Source organism: Scardinius erythrophthalmus (assembly GCF_964197995.2).
Source record: "Scardinius erythrophthalmus genome assembly, chromosome: 11".
Classification (NCBI taxonomy): Eukaryota; Metazoa; Chordata; class Actinopteri; order Cypriniformes; family Leuciscidae; genus Scardinius; species Scardinius erythrophthalmus.
In genome coordinates, this window is record NC_138231.1 from 38,008,712 (window position 1) to 38,023,913 (window position 15,202).

Sequence of the window (15,202 nt, forward strand, 5' to 3'; positions counted from 1 at the left end):
AAATTGATATTGGACTCTTATCAAGACAAACCTTTTGACAGAGTGGGCCATTTATACTTACTAAAGACTTTGAAGGCCTTTGGCTTTGGTCCACAATTTGTCTCTTGTATTAAACTGTTATATAGTGAAACATCTAGTATGCTTAGAATGAATGGTTGCCTGAAGGCCCTGTGCAGTCACGAGAGGCATACAGCAAAAATGCGTCTTTCAGGACTTTTATATTCAGTATCTTTTGAAACTTTAATGTCATCTTTAAGGAAACGATCGATGGACTTGGTGTTCCAATGTTTCCAGAAATCCCACCTGTAAAACTCACAGCATATGCAGATGATTTAACTGTATTTATTAGAAACATTAGAGGTGTATCTATGTCTTGTTTTGTTTTGTTTTTGTTCTTGTTATCTCACAACAGGTGGAGACAAAGACATTTGCAGTGGTTGAATTTTCAGATGATAATTCTGTAGAAACAAGGCAGTTGATAAAAAAACAATGCAATGCCTGACAAGCATAAGTGGAGGTGGTTCTTGCAGAAGAAAATTTGGCAAAAAACAGATAAAACCCTGCATTACCTACATTTCTTATGAAACTTATTTAAACATAACATGACAAAATTTGTAAAATGTAACTGAATTATAGATTAATATCTTACCCTCATGTTCTTTTTCTCTATCTTTTTTATTTTAGTTTTAGTTTTCAGCTCACTCTTTCTCATTTGTATTCGGATGACATTGAACATATTGTTAATACATTTTGTATATTGTATACAAAGTTGTATGTCATAAACATGTCATCTCGGAATTTTTCCAAAAAAAAAAAAAAAAAAAGTAGACTGTGGAGCATATCCCAGTCGGGTAACTTTAACTTTGTCACAAATGTGTACACATTTAAGGGAACTGATTCCATAATTTTCAATTTCTCCTTAGACTAACGCACAAAAGTCTTGAAGAAATTACAAGAGTTCTGTGAGAACCAGCAAGAAATCCTTACAATGCAGAGAAGAATACTGGCTGCTGTGACTGTGCCAGAGGTAGAGAAATTTTGGAAAATGGGACTTGTCAAACTGTAGAAGAGCTTAAATAAACAGTTTGACACAACATTAGAAAATAAAGAGAACAGGACAAAGATGGTAAGAAATATAGCAATTAAGCTGTCAATGTTTATTTACAATAAAATGCTCACTCAGTTATGGCATCATTTTGAACCGTAGTATTGTTACATTGTGAGTTTACTTAAGTTCATATGGTTTTATGGTAGATAACTGTCATCTTGTTTATATATATTTTGGGTGAACTACCTATATGCTCCACTGGGGCACAAATCCAGGTGCAGCTGTACACACTGTTGCGTAAGGTGGCCACCAATGAAGTCCTGAGTGCCTATAGTCTGAAAAACAAAACTAGCCTTCCAAGACCTCAGGATTTGCTCTATTATATAGGAAAGTTTTACTCTAGCTTACAATAAATAATTTTTAATATATTTATAAAATATATATAAAAAGTAACTGTTTTGCATATTACATTGTAGAATGAAATACTTTGTATGCTTCCAAAACAATTGGATAGTAATCTAACTTTAAATGTATATACAATGCACAATTACAATGCAGAGATGATTTGATATTTTACCAGAAATTATTTCATTCCATTTCTGGTCCTCATCCTTGACATTACTTTGATATTCCTGGCTTGCTTCTTGTATATTTTCCTTTAACAAGGCAAAGTTCTCAGTTGGTTGATCTAAAAAGTTTTTTTTTAAAGAGCACCCAATGATGCTTCAAAAGAAAGAAAGAAAAAAATCTGGCTATAGGCTACACTGTATTATCAATACAATAAAAGAATGGTTACAGGTGAAGTAGTGGGATGAAATGAAAATAATTCATTAAACTCATTTGAGAATGAGAAGGAGAAGGAGAGGGAGAGAGAGGCGGAGGAGAGGAGAGGAGAGGAGAGGAGGGAGGCGGAGACACCGTCGCAGCTTTGAATTGATCCACATGGTTAACGCTTATTTTGTTTGGATGTGCTCGCGAGTCTGGAGTAAGCACGAGCAAAAGACGGAGATGGTTAAACATACGCGGAAGCATCTGAAAGACAACATCATTTTAAAAATTACAATTTATTCTGATGCCTGTCACATGGTTTAATTTTTATTTTGGTAATTAGAAATTGACTTTAAACCCCAGATGAAAACAATATCCCATGGCTTTACGTGATTCAACACAAAATGCATGGAATATACAGCAGAGGGAAACACCTGTGGAACTTGACAGTCTCCTTTTGGATACCGATACAATATTTGGACTGACCAGTCATTATCTGAAGAGAAAACAGAAGGTAATAACTCCTTGTCCGTTTGCATGTTTCGTTAACTTCATAGCCTAGCTAAGAAGCCTTTATATAGGCTAGCTGTCAAATATCACAGCCAAGATGCTTAGCTTAGCTACCTTTTAAACGAAAACATGCAAAAATATAGGCCTATATTTCAGCACCATGACCAGCGCCCTCGAAAAGACCCATAAATGTGAGTCTACTGTAACCACAGTCTATAATGTCATGTTTTACATCTCACAGACATGTAAACCACTTTCTTAACAACAGTGAAGGGGTAAACACAAAGAAACGCACGTATACTCAAAATGTAGTCTAAAATAAGCCTCTTAACATTTCTAGACCAGTTCACGCATTTTTTAGGAGTAAAATATTTGTTATATTCAACTCCACCAAGAAATAAACTTCCATAATCGACTGTTTTATGGATATGCCATTGCAGATAATGGCCATGTGGTGGCGCTAAAGTAATAGTAAATAGCTGACCACCACACTGAAATTACACAACATGATGGTGTGCCTAGCGCGCGCTCATACAGTGCATAAACGCACACAAAATAAATTGTGACAGAAAAGAGAAAAATTATACCGAAAACTATTTAAGTGCCAGTAGGCTATAGGCTACTGGTAATTGCAATATACACTGAATATAACATAAAATAAATTGATTTTCAGAAAGACATTAGGAAACATTGACTTCTTGTGCACACAGCGAATAAACTCGTGAGAATGAACCACGATTCGTGGCAAGTTCTCATGACGGTCCCATTAACACCTGAGTTTCTTTAAGTTTAGGAAAATTAGGAATGCGATTTGAGAGTTTTTCTAAAGTAGGCAATTTTACTCAGCTATGGAATTTATTGCAGTAATATATAATACATACATACGTCTATACTAGTACCACCGTATTATGCATTAAAACAGGTTACATGTCTCCCCTACTCACAAGAGAAGGATGCGCTTTCAATATGAATCAGATTCAGGAGCGCGCTGTGTGAGCTGCGATTCTGCTCCGCCCCCCAGTGACTCAATATCAGTCTAACTGATCCCTGAGTTTAATTCATTTATCGTCAACATGGGATTGAGAAGAGCGCCAACTTGCAAGACTGGAAAACCTAAACTTTAGAAAAACTAAACTTTAGAGTTATAAATTACAGTTAACATCAATGAAATGGATAATTTACAAATCTCTCAGTGAGTCAGACTCTGTTTGACACGCGGGGACATTTAAAGCCAGAAACATGCACTCTCATTATTGGGTTCAAGGTGGAGGACGCAGCCCAGATTTCAGGAGGTTCACGGTGAGATAATAGCATGATGCAACTTTTCAGAATGTTTTTTATTTTGTTTTGAAGTTCTTAACATTTGATTCATGAAAGCATGCATTGATTCATGAAATATTCTAATGTTCATTCATAATGTGTATCCTACTGGGGCAAAAATGCTTAAACTAGGAAACTTAGTTTGGTGGTCTTAGCTGATCTTTGAATTGTCTTTATTGTCCACCGGACTGGAAATTTGTCTTTTGCTCACCAACACATGTTAAACCAACTACTGAGAAACTAATAAGCAATAAAACAATACAAAGACAATTGGTCACATTACATAAAAGTATAGTTCATGTCACTTTCTGTTACTTTACTAATCACTGGCAGAGTTAATCATTTTAATGGCATTTGGGATGAAGGACTTCTTGAAAACATTTTTATTTGCCAGAGGAGCTCAAACTGGGTGAAGAGAGGATGGGATTGGGAGGTATCTGCCAGAATACTCCTCACATTCTTCCTTGCCCTTATGTGAAAAGTTGTGTTAAGGACTTCTGGGGCGTACCAACTATTTTACTTGCCATTGATACAATTCTAGAAAGTTTATTCTTAAACCTACAAGTGACCTTAAGGAGATGAAAGGTTAGAACACTCTCAACAATAGATTTCTACACAAGTCTTAAAATATGCTGACTAACACCAAGGCCGCTGAGTTGTCTGAGAAGATAGTCGCCGTGACCATCTTTTGAAACCGTGCTCTGTATTTCCAGAGAAACTCACCTGAAGTCCAAAATTGTACCAAGATATATAAAGTTTTCTATAGGCCAACTAAGTCCATGTCGTCAGGATATTTAAATTATCTAAAGGTTTTCTCGTTGATCATAAATAATTTAGGCCTGGCCAGGTTGATCTGATGGCCGGTTTTAGAAGGCCTTGGGCATTTTTCAGCTGGTCAGGCTGGGAGAACAACTATCTTAAGTCCAGTGGCCAGTTGCATAAACGGCATAGACCTTTACTTACATAAAAAGGTAGACAGCCTATATGATTATTACAAAAATATTTTTGGGCTGGTTTAACCTGTTTTTTAACCTGGACAATGTTTTTGTGAGGACCATATTACAGTCTTACAGTATTTTTCCTGTTTTTTACACACTGAAAAAAATCAACAAGTTATGACAACATATGTTTATAAATTGCTTTAACTCATCAAAATAAGTTAAGCAAATTTCAACTTTTTTTTAATATAAGTTATACAAGATTCAACTAAAATTTTAAAGTAAGTTTAATGCAATTTAAGTTGAAATGACTTAACGCTGCAGTCTGTGACTTTCTTTGTGTTCAAAATTTACTAAATTTATATAATAAGCGAGTACATCATGAATCTATTTTCTAAACTGTGTTTTTTGTCTTATCCTGAATCACTACGGTATGCTTATAATATGTTTTTATATAAGGACCATTTTAGACGGGTACTAGCGGTGTAGTCCAGTACCTGCGTGTCTCATCATAGACAAAAACAGAGAGAAGTCGCTCCGACTACAATGTTCTTCCACAAGACGCATGCAGTTCTGTTTATTACCCGCTAGAGCCCCAAAAGTTACAGACTGCAGCTTTGAACATCCAAGTTGATTGTACTTAAAAAATAAGGCAGGAACTTTTTTTCAGTTCAGTATGCAGTTTATTCCATCAAACTCTTTTCATTCATCTCTCAGTTTGAATTCTTTTCTGCTCTTTTCTCACACAAGGTCGTTGAGGTATCAGCAAGCAGTGAATCAGTGCAGAGTCCAGCACTCAATCCCAGGAAAAGGATTCACTCGGCAGAAGAAGTGCAATGCGGCAGCCGGCCAAACCCGGAGGGTGCCGGTTCAGTGTCCGTAACGGAGTTAAGTTATTCCGAGGACAAGCACGGGAGGGAAAGCCTGTGTCAGCGATGTCAAATCATCGCGAACCAACTGAACAGGCAGGCGCGTGAGCTGGCCGAGCCAGGAACTCTGAAGGTTTGTGCATTCAACTAAACCGTTAAAGCGATTCGTCTCAGGGCCTGTTACACCATGAAGACAGTGACAGTGGTGTAGAAATAATTGTTTTAACCTTTGCAGACTAAACTGTAATTGAAGGCAATAAAAGTTCTAACAATTCCCACTGCAGTCAGATTAAGTCATTTAGGAGAGTTAAAAAACATTTAAAAATAAAAAAATAAAACAAATTTACTCACCCTCATTTTGTTGCAAACCTGTTTGACTTTTCCTCTTTAGTGGAACACGAAAGAAGATGTTCAGCAGACTGGCAGTCTTAGTCTCCTCTCACTTTTATTGTAAGGAAAAAATATGAAAAAGAAAATGAATGGTGACAGAGACTGACATTCTCCCTAACAACTCCTTTGTGTTCAACAGAAGAAAGAAATGGCTGCAGAACAACATGATAGGAAATGCTGAAATATTTTTTAATTTTAGATGAACTATCACTTAAAAAAGCCTAGAATTTCCTTATCAGATTTTGACACACACACACACACACACACACACACACACACACACACACACACACACACACACACACACACACACACACACACACACACACACACACACACACACACACACACACACACACACACACACACACACACAACCTTTCACTGTCATTAGAGTAGTGAACTTTCTATTCATCAAAAGATCCTGATAATTCTTTTATCACAGTTTCCATAAAATATTAAGCAACTTTATTTTCTTAATTAAGCAACAACTATTTTCAACATTGTTAAAAATAAGAAATGTTTCTTGAGCAGCAAACCAGCATATTTGACTGATTTCTGAAGGATCATCTGACACTGAAGACTGGAGTAATGATTCTGAAAATCCAGCTTTTAAATTGCACTTTAAAATATATTAAGATATAGAAAAGAGTTATTTTAAATTGTAATACTATATAATACTCTTTTAACCATTTTTGATTAAATAAATGGAGCCTTGGTAAGCATAAGAGACTTCTTACCAACCCCAAGTCCACATATAAATACAAAAACATCTCAAATATACAATATGCATATAAATGTAATTAATTATTTTGCATTGCAAGTTCAAAACACCATTTGACATGGACACCTTTGGACATATCGCTATCATTAGGGAAAATACTGAAGAAAAATCTTAGACTCGTCTGCCCACCGTGATTCCAAAATAGACAAAAAAAGTCAAAAAGATTAGTGTATTTGACATAGCCACCAGCATTCACACTGTCCACAATGATTATTTTAGATGATAGTGAGAAATATTACAGGTAAAACAAATTTCAATGACCAGTAGAACCGTCCAACTCAGCAGGATTTTATGGTCCCATTAATCTTGAGTGATGACACACTTCGAGTGGCTATATTCAAGAGAAGAACCGCTGAGATGAATGTAAGCAGTCATGCCTATCATTGATGATGAGCACTCTGATGATATTAGCTGTCCGGGCAGTGCATAAAGAGAAGGTTGCAGCCCACCATCGTGTTTCAATGAAGAAGCAGCTCAAACTAAACTGCAAGAAAGCTAGGTTTATGGCAGAAACTTTTAATGAAAATCTCCAGTGCCTTTGTGACTGGTAAACTTACAAAGCTAATAATTTAATATTAAATTGAAGCCTCTGAGCTCATTATCTGGAGTTGGAGATTAAACATTGTCATTGACTTTTAGATTTGACCTACTTGTTTCCTTTGTTATTTCTTACATTTCTTATGCAGTGACATCATTATTTATAGGTGTTTATATACAGTATATATTGTCTTGTTTCCATGCTTGTATACAGCAGCACTTGGTTGCTATTGTTCTTAGGAACAATGCATGTAAAAGGAGGTGTAGAAGTGATAGCATCTGAAAAGGAAGTTAAAGCAACCTAACTTTTACTACTCAATGAAAGTGTGATCCTGTTGGCTTGGTAATGCATTTCCTCAAATTGCCAGAGGCTGTGCATTCCTTCACGTTGACTGGGCATATAAAGTGTTGTTGGACCTCCTGTTTTTGAAGATTTGTCTTTTAAACTCCCGGATAACAGGGAATGTTCTCAGAACTTTGGCTAACATTCTGGCAAGGGTATGAACAAACATTATTCCAGTAACGTTAATAGAACATTCATTCAAAGTTATCAGGTCTTTAATAATGTTCTCAAAACGTTTGCACAAAAACATTATACATCATTTAATGAACTTTTTTCCTGAAACGTTATAGTTGTATATTCGTCTAACATTTTTTTGTTTCTGAAATTTTTAGAGAACATTCAAAAGTTACATTCCCATAATGTTTGGGAAATTATATAGAATGTTCTTTCATGTTCATGTTACCCTTAACATAGCCAAAAAACCAAAACAAAACAAAAAAACCTTTAAAATGACTGGACTTTGGAACGTTCACGAAGACATTCAGAAATAGCATTAGCAAAACATTTTTAAAACATATTTATGATAGACCAGCCACAGGGATGAATAGTTCGCAGCAGGCCAGCACTTTTCAAAATACTGTATCCCAGTAGAATTTTAGCATCATCTTCTCTCTGGAAAGAATATGTGTTGCTTCTTTATTGTGGTAGGTATTAAATAATAAAAAAGACCATGTTTAGCTAACACTAGACAGTACCATAACACAGCATTGCTGGTTCATAAAGCTGAAGTGTGTAATTCAGTCACTCCCTTTTCAATCGCAACAGATTTCAAGGTTTGTTTTGGGCATAGCCATTCACCCACTTGTTTTGGGAAACTTCTGCTCTCTGCTAGTTGGATCACAAAAATGTGGTTTCTTTCCATTCCCTCCCTTATGCACTGGAGCATAACAGTTTCATTCCAATACTGTAGATCATTGAGTCGGCAAATCTGAGGACATTTTAGAGGTATTTATTTTAGATTGCCTAGGAATATGATTTGCGTTGGTCAATTATTTTGCATATCAGTTGTACATTAGAAAGGCAACGTGGTCTCATTCTGAATAGGTATATAAAGATGACTCTTCAGACAGGTTAATTGAACTGTGAAAGATTTTTTTTGCAACTATGGATTTCAGTGTAACAAAATATCTATCTAATAGTGTTGTAGTTGAGAGTAAAGACTAGTGTGTGTTAAGACCAACACAAGACCAAGACTATTTTTGGGGTTGAGACCAAGATAAGACCAAGAGTAAGGCAAGGTGAGACTTAGTCGAGACCAAGACCAGACCAGCACTCCTTAAATTTATCTAAAAGAATGTTGAGTACAACACTACTGTTTAGTTTGATTCAGCTTTATGAAGGATTCACTTCAATCGACAATCTACAATCGAATCTCACTTTCTTCATGAAATGTATGAGGAAGTCTAGCCAAGCTTCTATTTTCTTGAAATAGTTGCTTTCTTAGACTCTAATTACAAACCTGCAGATAAGATGGGGTAAGCTGTAAAATGTGCAAGGACATTTTCTTCTCAGCTGTCTCAGAGTTAAATTGTTTGTCAGCTCAGACAATCAAGTCTGAGTCCAGACAGTCAGATTAAGCTTTAAGATACTCCTGCGAAGGCTGAGTGTTCAACAAAAGCAAGACGAAAGAATCTCAAGACACTTTTAGAACACAATGATGCTGTCAATACCAGACTCCATAAGTTTGCCTCATGGAGTCGTATCTCTCAGAAACAGTTTAAATTAAAAAGTGTAATGGCAGTCTAAATCCATTCTGACCCATCAATGGAAAACAAATTGGATTAATGGAGAGATTTATCTCAGTTCAAATCATTATGATCACATAACTATCACTTTAACTCATAACCCCTATGACTTAAAGGGATAGTTCAACCTAAAACAAAAATGTACTCACCCTCAAGTTGTCCCAAACCTGTATTAATTTCTTTCTTGTGCTGAAAAAAAAAAAAAAAAAAAAAAAAAAAAAAAAGCATATTAGTTTATATCCAAACAGTTTCTGGTCCCCATTGACTTCCTTTTTTTTTTTTTATATAATATGGAAGTCAATGGGGACCAGCAACAGTTTGGTTACCAACATTCTTTAAAGGGGTCATATAATGGTACATGCACTTTTACAAGTTGATTGTACTGAAATGTGAGTTGGCAGTGCCTGTACACAACCATCATAAAATGATAAAAATAAAATAAAAATTTTATACCCTATGTTTTCCCCTCTCTCAAATCAAGCCGTTCGATTTTGTGATGTCACAAAATCGACGCCCCTCCCACGATTGTTGATTGACAGCAGCATTTCAATACAGACCCGCCCTCGCTCGTGAGCGAGCTGTCTGTCATCATAGTCTGCGCGTCATTGTTGATACGCTGGAGCACTGTCTATGAGCAGAATGGCGTCTAAGCGATTGTGGTGTTCTGTTCTTGGGTGCAATAAGGAACACAGCAGTCATATTGATGTTCCTAAATCCGAACCGCTGAAGACGCAGTGGCTGAGTTTTGTTTTCGAAGGGAATATTCCCTACGATCAACAGCAATGCTGTCATGTTTGCGCAAATCATTTCACCAGACTGCTTTATAAACGAGAACATTGAAAAAGGTATTAGCTCCTGTCTGAGTAGGCTATGTGTTGTTTATGTGCCTAATGACTGTCATAGTCTTACAGATTGGTTATTTTTTAAACAGATCAGTAAAATGTTAGCGCTTCAGCCCAGACAGTTGTACCTAACAACACTGCATAGATAACATTACGCATCACAGAAAAAAAGTTTTTCATTGCCATTAGCTGTAACATCAATCTGTCAATGAACTAACGTATACATCAGTAAACACATAGCGTTCGTACTCTACCCTGCCAGTACATACAAAAATAGATCAAAGTGACATTACGTTAACCAACCATTCAGAAATGTCCTGTTTTCCAACTCTGGTTCAAATTGATACGGTTGCACAGTGTCCTCAGAGACTCCCGCTGCCATTCTTCAAAATATAACGTTACCCTCAACTGTTTTCATGGCAACACTCCACGTGTGTTGTTGTGGCAAAATGCCCACAGAACAGAGGGGCGGGGTGAGCAAAGCTTATTATCATTTAAAGACACATGCACTTAAATGGCGTGCTGAAAACAGAGCTGTTTTTGACCAGGTAAAATGAGTGTTTTCTTACAATACTAATGAGAATTTTTTAATTAAAGTATATTACAAACTTTTAATTTAGACCCTAAAGAATCATATTAGCTTGTACAAAAATGGCATTATATGACCCCTTTAAAATGTCTTCTTTTGTGTTCAAGAGAAGGAAGGTTTTTATGCAGGTTTGGAACAACTTGAGGGTGAGTAAATGACAGAATTAATTTTTTTTGGTGAACTATCACTTAAAAGAATAAATCATTTTGTAGCAGATCTGCAGGGAAGATCAAGGAAGATTAACTTTAAAGAGTTCTACTCATATATTACCCATATTTTATTTATTTTTCAGACAAAATATATGCTGCAGCTTAAGTAAATATGTTTTTCGAAAATATATTTAGTTTAATCCTTATTACAAATTGTACTTCAAGGGGTATGAAAATACATTTCCATTTATAAAATTTGGATAAATGTATTTTTGAAAATATGCTTTCGACATTATACTATACACGTATTTACATTGGAAACATAAAAACAGCCAAAATATCATAACATACACGTAAATAAAATGGGCGTGGCTACAGCCTATATAAGCGCCCCATTTCGCCATAGAAATCAGGTTAAATCGACTGAAGCAACAGACCTGAAGTGCAGCTTATAGCACGGCTGGCTACGCAATACTTGTTCCCTACTCTCAGGGAACCAAGGTTACGTTAGTAACCGAGTACGTTCCCTTTTCCAGGCAGGTATGGAGGGGGGTCAAGGCAGGTTAAGCCTCCTGGCCCCTTTAAGGAAGCGCAAGACCAGGTCGTTCCTTCCGAAGGACTGGCCGGCCACAGGAGCGTGAAAGGCTACTATGGCTGCCACATATACTTTGAGCATGGAGGGGGTGCGCTCCGCGTCCATCAGCTCTTGTAAAAATGAAAGGACCGATGGTATGTCAGACGAATAAGGGTCAAGATCCCGAGCTGTACACCAGCTGGCGAACACTGACCATTTAAGAGCATAGAGGCGTCTGGTTGATGGAGCTCTAGCCTCTGTGATAGTGCTTTAGACCTTATCCAGGAGGTTCCCGGGTACCCATTGAGGGGCCATACATGGAGGGCCCGCAATTCATGACGAGGGTGCCATATTGTTCTGTTCGCTTGCGTGAGGAGGTCCCTCCTCAGTGGTATGGGCCATGGGGTCTCTAGCAGCCGTGCCAACTCGGGGAACCATATCTGGGTCTTCCAGAGAGGGGCTATCAGTAGGATCGCACACTTGTGCTCCCTGATCCGTTGGATGACCTGAGGGAGCATCGAGACCGGAGGGAATGCGTAAAGTGGGAGGCTGGGCCATTCATGGGCTAGTGCATCCCTGTCTTTTGAGAAAAATGTTGGGCAGTGAGAGTTGTCTTTTGAGGTGAAGAGGTCTAAATCTGCCCTGCTGAAGACACTCCAGATCAGTTGAACCGTCTGCGGGTGGAGAGACCATTCCTCTGGGGGAACATTGCCTCGTGATAACATATCTGCACCCTGGTTCAGTATGCCTGGCGCTGCTCTCAGTAAGCGTAGGTTGGCGTGAGCCCATAAAAGCAGGTGTTTGGCCATGGTGTACAGGTTGAAGGACCTGGTACCGCCTTGGCGATTTATATAGGACACCACTGACATGTTGTCTGTCCGAACCAAGACATGGTAACCCGCCAGGTCTAGGAGGAAGGTTTTCAGGGCTAGAAAGACCGCTCTCATTTAGAGGCAGTTGATATGTAGGCGCTTCTCCAAGCTCGACCAGACGCCGGAGACAGGCCTGCCCTCGCACAGAGCTCCCCAACCCAGGTTGGAGGCGTCTGTTGAAATCACTTTTCTCCTTGGGACCACACCCATGCTCACACCAGACTGGTACCAGCCGGTGACTTTCTAGGTGGCCAAGGAGCAAGGACCTGTGGGTTATTAATTCGGCCTCTGACTGAGCTAGAATGAGGCAGTCGTCGAGGTAATTCAAAATGCGCATTCCCCGTTGTCTCAGGCACTCACTTCTTGAATGTGCGGTGGGCCAGGAACACCCTGAATGGCTGGACCGTGTATTTATAAGCCTGACCCTCAAAGGCGAATCTCAAGAATGGCCTGTGATGGGGGGTTATTTGGATGTGAAAGTAAGCATCTTTCAGATCTACTGAGAAAAACCAATCCCCTGGGCAAACTTGTGCGAGGATTTGTTTGGTTGTTAGCATCCTGAATGGCCGTCTCATGAGGGCCTTGTTCAGGTGTCTGAGATCTAGGATGGGTCTGAGACCGCCATCCTTTTTTGGGACGAGGAAATAACGGCTGTAAAAACCTGACTCGCGTAATGGCGGGGGAACTGTCTCGACAGCCCCTTTCGCTATTAGACTTAGCACCTCGGTGCGGAGGACATGATCCATGTTGCTCCTAACCGAGGTTTCGACCACAGCATGAAAGCGTGGGGGCCTGCGAGTGAACTGCAGCGAGTGACCTTGTTTTATTGTGTTTAATTCCCATTTCAACACATCGGGGATGGCTTCCCAGGCCTTTGCCCGAGTGGCTAGGGGTTGAATGACATTTGGGGATGGGCTGCCATGTAATGGGGACCCGTTCACCCTTATATTTTGGAGGGAGAAAGTGCTCTTTTTGTGCTTTATTTGGGTCGCTGTTAAAACAGCGTTTGTGTGCGTGAACTATGACGGGCCCATTGGCTACATTTCGAACATCTCCAGCCACCTGAACTGGAGAGGGGGCTGGGAGAAGCACACTTTGAGGGTGGTCCAGCTGCAACGGAACTTAACACCCCCCTTTTCCCTCCTGTCTTTCGACTAGGAAGGCTTCCGAAGCTCAGGGTCCAACGAAATCTTGGGTCGGGGGCCCTGACGCTCTGGGAACTGGAAGCGCTTGGCAGACTGTGAAAGCCGGTGAGTTTCAGCTGCTGGGCGGGGCTGAGACGCTTGCGGTGCTAGTTTAGCTGGCTGTGGGGTCTGCATTTTCTTAGGGCGACCCGACGCTGAGCTTGATCGCTTCGGCAGGAAGTGCCGCATAGCCTGCAATGACTTATGAGCCTCTGTGAAGCGCTTGGAGAATCCCTTTACCGCGGGGACGAAGAGACCAACGCTCGAGATCTGCGAGTCCAGAAAAGCAGCCTTGTCCGCGTCTTTGATCTCTGTCATGGTGAGCCAAAGATGACGCTCTAGCATGACCAAGCTGGCCATGCTTCTCCCGATCACTTGGGCCGTGGTCTTTGTAGCATGCAGGGCTAGATCGGTGGCACTGCGCAGGTCGAGGAGGGCGGGAAACGGGAGGGCGCAAAGGGCTCTGACGTAAGGAGAGCTAGCCACGAGCGCAGAGAGGCAAGTGACATGCCGCCTTGCTTGAGTGCTGCTTTCGCGTGTCCGAGGCGGCCCAGGCAGGAAACACACTTATCGTGGCCATTTCAGGAATGCAGAGGGGCTCTGCATGCCGTAGAGTCGGCATGTAACATTTGGAACAATGTTACGAGAAAATTTGCTCTTTTACAAGCGCTGCCGCAGCAAGCACTTGAAGGCTTTCAAAGGACATCGTTCGCCGGATGGCCGCAAGGGAACGGCGAATCAGGAGAGCGGCACCGAGTTGCTGAAAAGCAGAAGGTCGTCGTCCGCTGAGCTGCAAGGCAGAGTTGCTCGTTCCGCTGCTGTGCAAGTCGATGGCGAGGCGAAGGTTTCAGGAGAGTCAGCAAAGACGTAGTCTGTCACTGAAGGAGATTAAATCTGATTTCTATGGCGAAATGGGCCGCTTATATAGGCTGTAGCCACGCCCATCCTGGCACGCTTCGGCGCGAAGCGCCCTGATAGGTTCACACGTCCTATCCGCTTCGCCATAGGTTTGTGCATTTCACGCAGCCCAGCCAATCAGCACGCTAGTTAGCTCTGCATTGTGCTGGCTGTGCAGATGCACTGCGTTTTAAAATAAAGGCTTCAATATTCTTGAGAAAAGGAGTTTTTGCACTGCATATAGCTACGCAATACGAAGTGAATGTTCTCGAAAGGGAACTAAAATCTATATCTGTGCAGTTTAAGCTAGAAACTTGATATTTAGATTTAAATATAGTGAGCACAATTTTTAAAAGGTCTGAAAGCCATTGAAAATGCGATTTACATTTTTAATGTTTCTCATAAAGTTTAGGCAGTAAATACAGCTGCTCAGTGCTGTATTAGGCATGTGATATGAAGTATTTATTGGTAAGACTAACCATAGCATTATTAAGTCTGCTGTGTGGATTTGGTTTTCACTTTGGCACAATACTAGTATATGTGGCAGTTTTTATCATTACAGACTGCAATAATGTCATTTTGAAAGCTGGAGAAACACGTGATTTCTGTAAAACTAATGAATTTTCTTTCTGCAAAGGTATTCTACCATCTATCTGCTTTCCAACTGATAATTCTATGTTGTGTTGTGCTTTTGTTTTCTCAATTTACTGTCATCATCCACTTCAGTGATTTTCTTTAATCTGTCCTGAGGCATGATGGGACATTTCTGAGTGCTGGCTCTTTGAATATCCCCTAAAATGAAAAGTAAAAACTTAAATTCAAAGGCTTCTAGCATATTGTGCT

General features: G+C 39.7%; 1 protein-coding gene across 1 annotated transcript in view; it reads left to right on the plus strand.

Annotated features, from left to right (window-relative positions):
• The first annotated feature begins 3,389 nt into the window (after positions 1–3,389).
• Positions 3,390–15,202, plus strand: part of kif26aa (kinesin family member 26Aa) — a 65,166-nt gene continuing 53,353 nt past the window's right edge. Inside the window, exons 1-2 of the mRNA XM_081378983.1 lie at positions 3,390–3,625; positions 5,335–5,586. Of these exons, the coding sequence (XP_081235109.1) occupies positions 3,566–3,625; positions 5,335–5,586 (312 nt within the window). The 5' untranslated portion in view covers positions 3,390–3,565. The remainder of the gene's footprint in view (positions 3,626–5,334; positions 5,587–15,202) is intronic.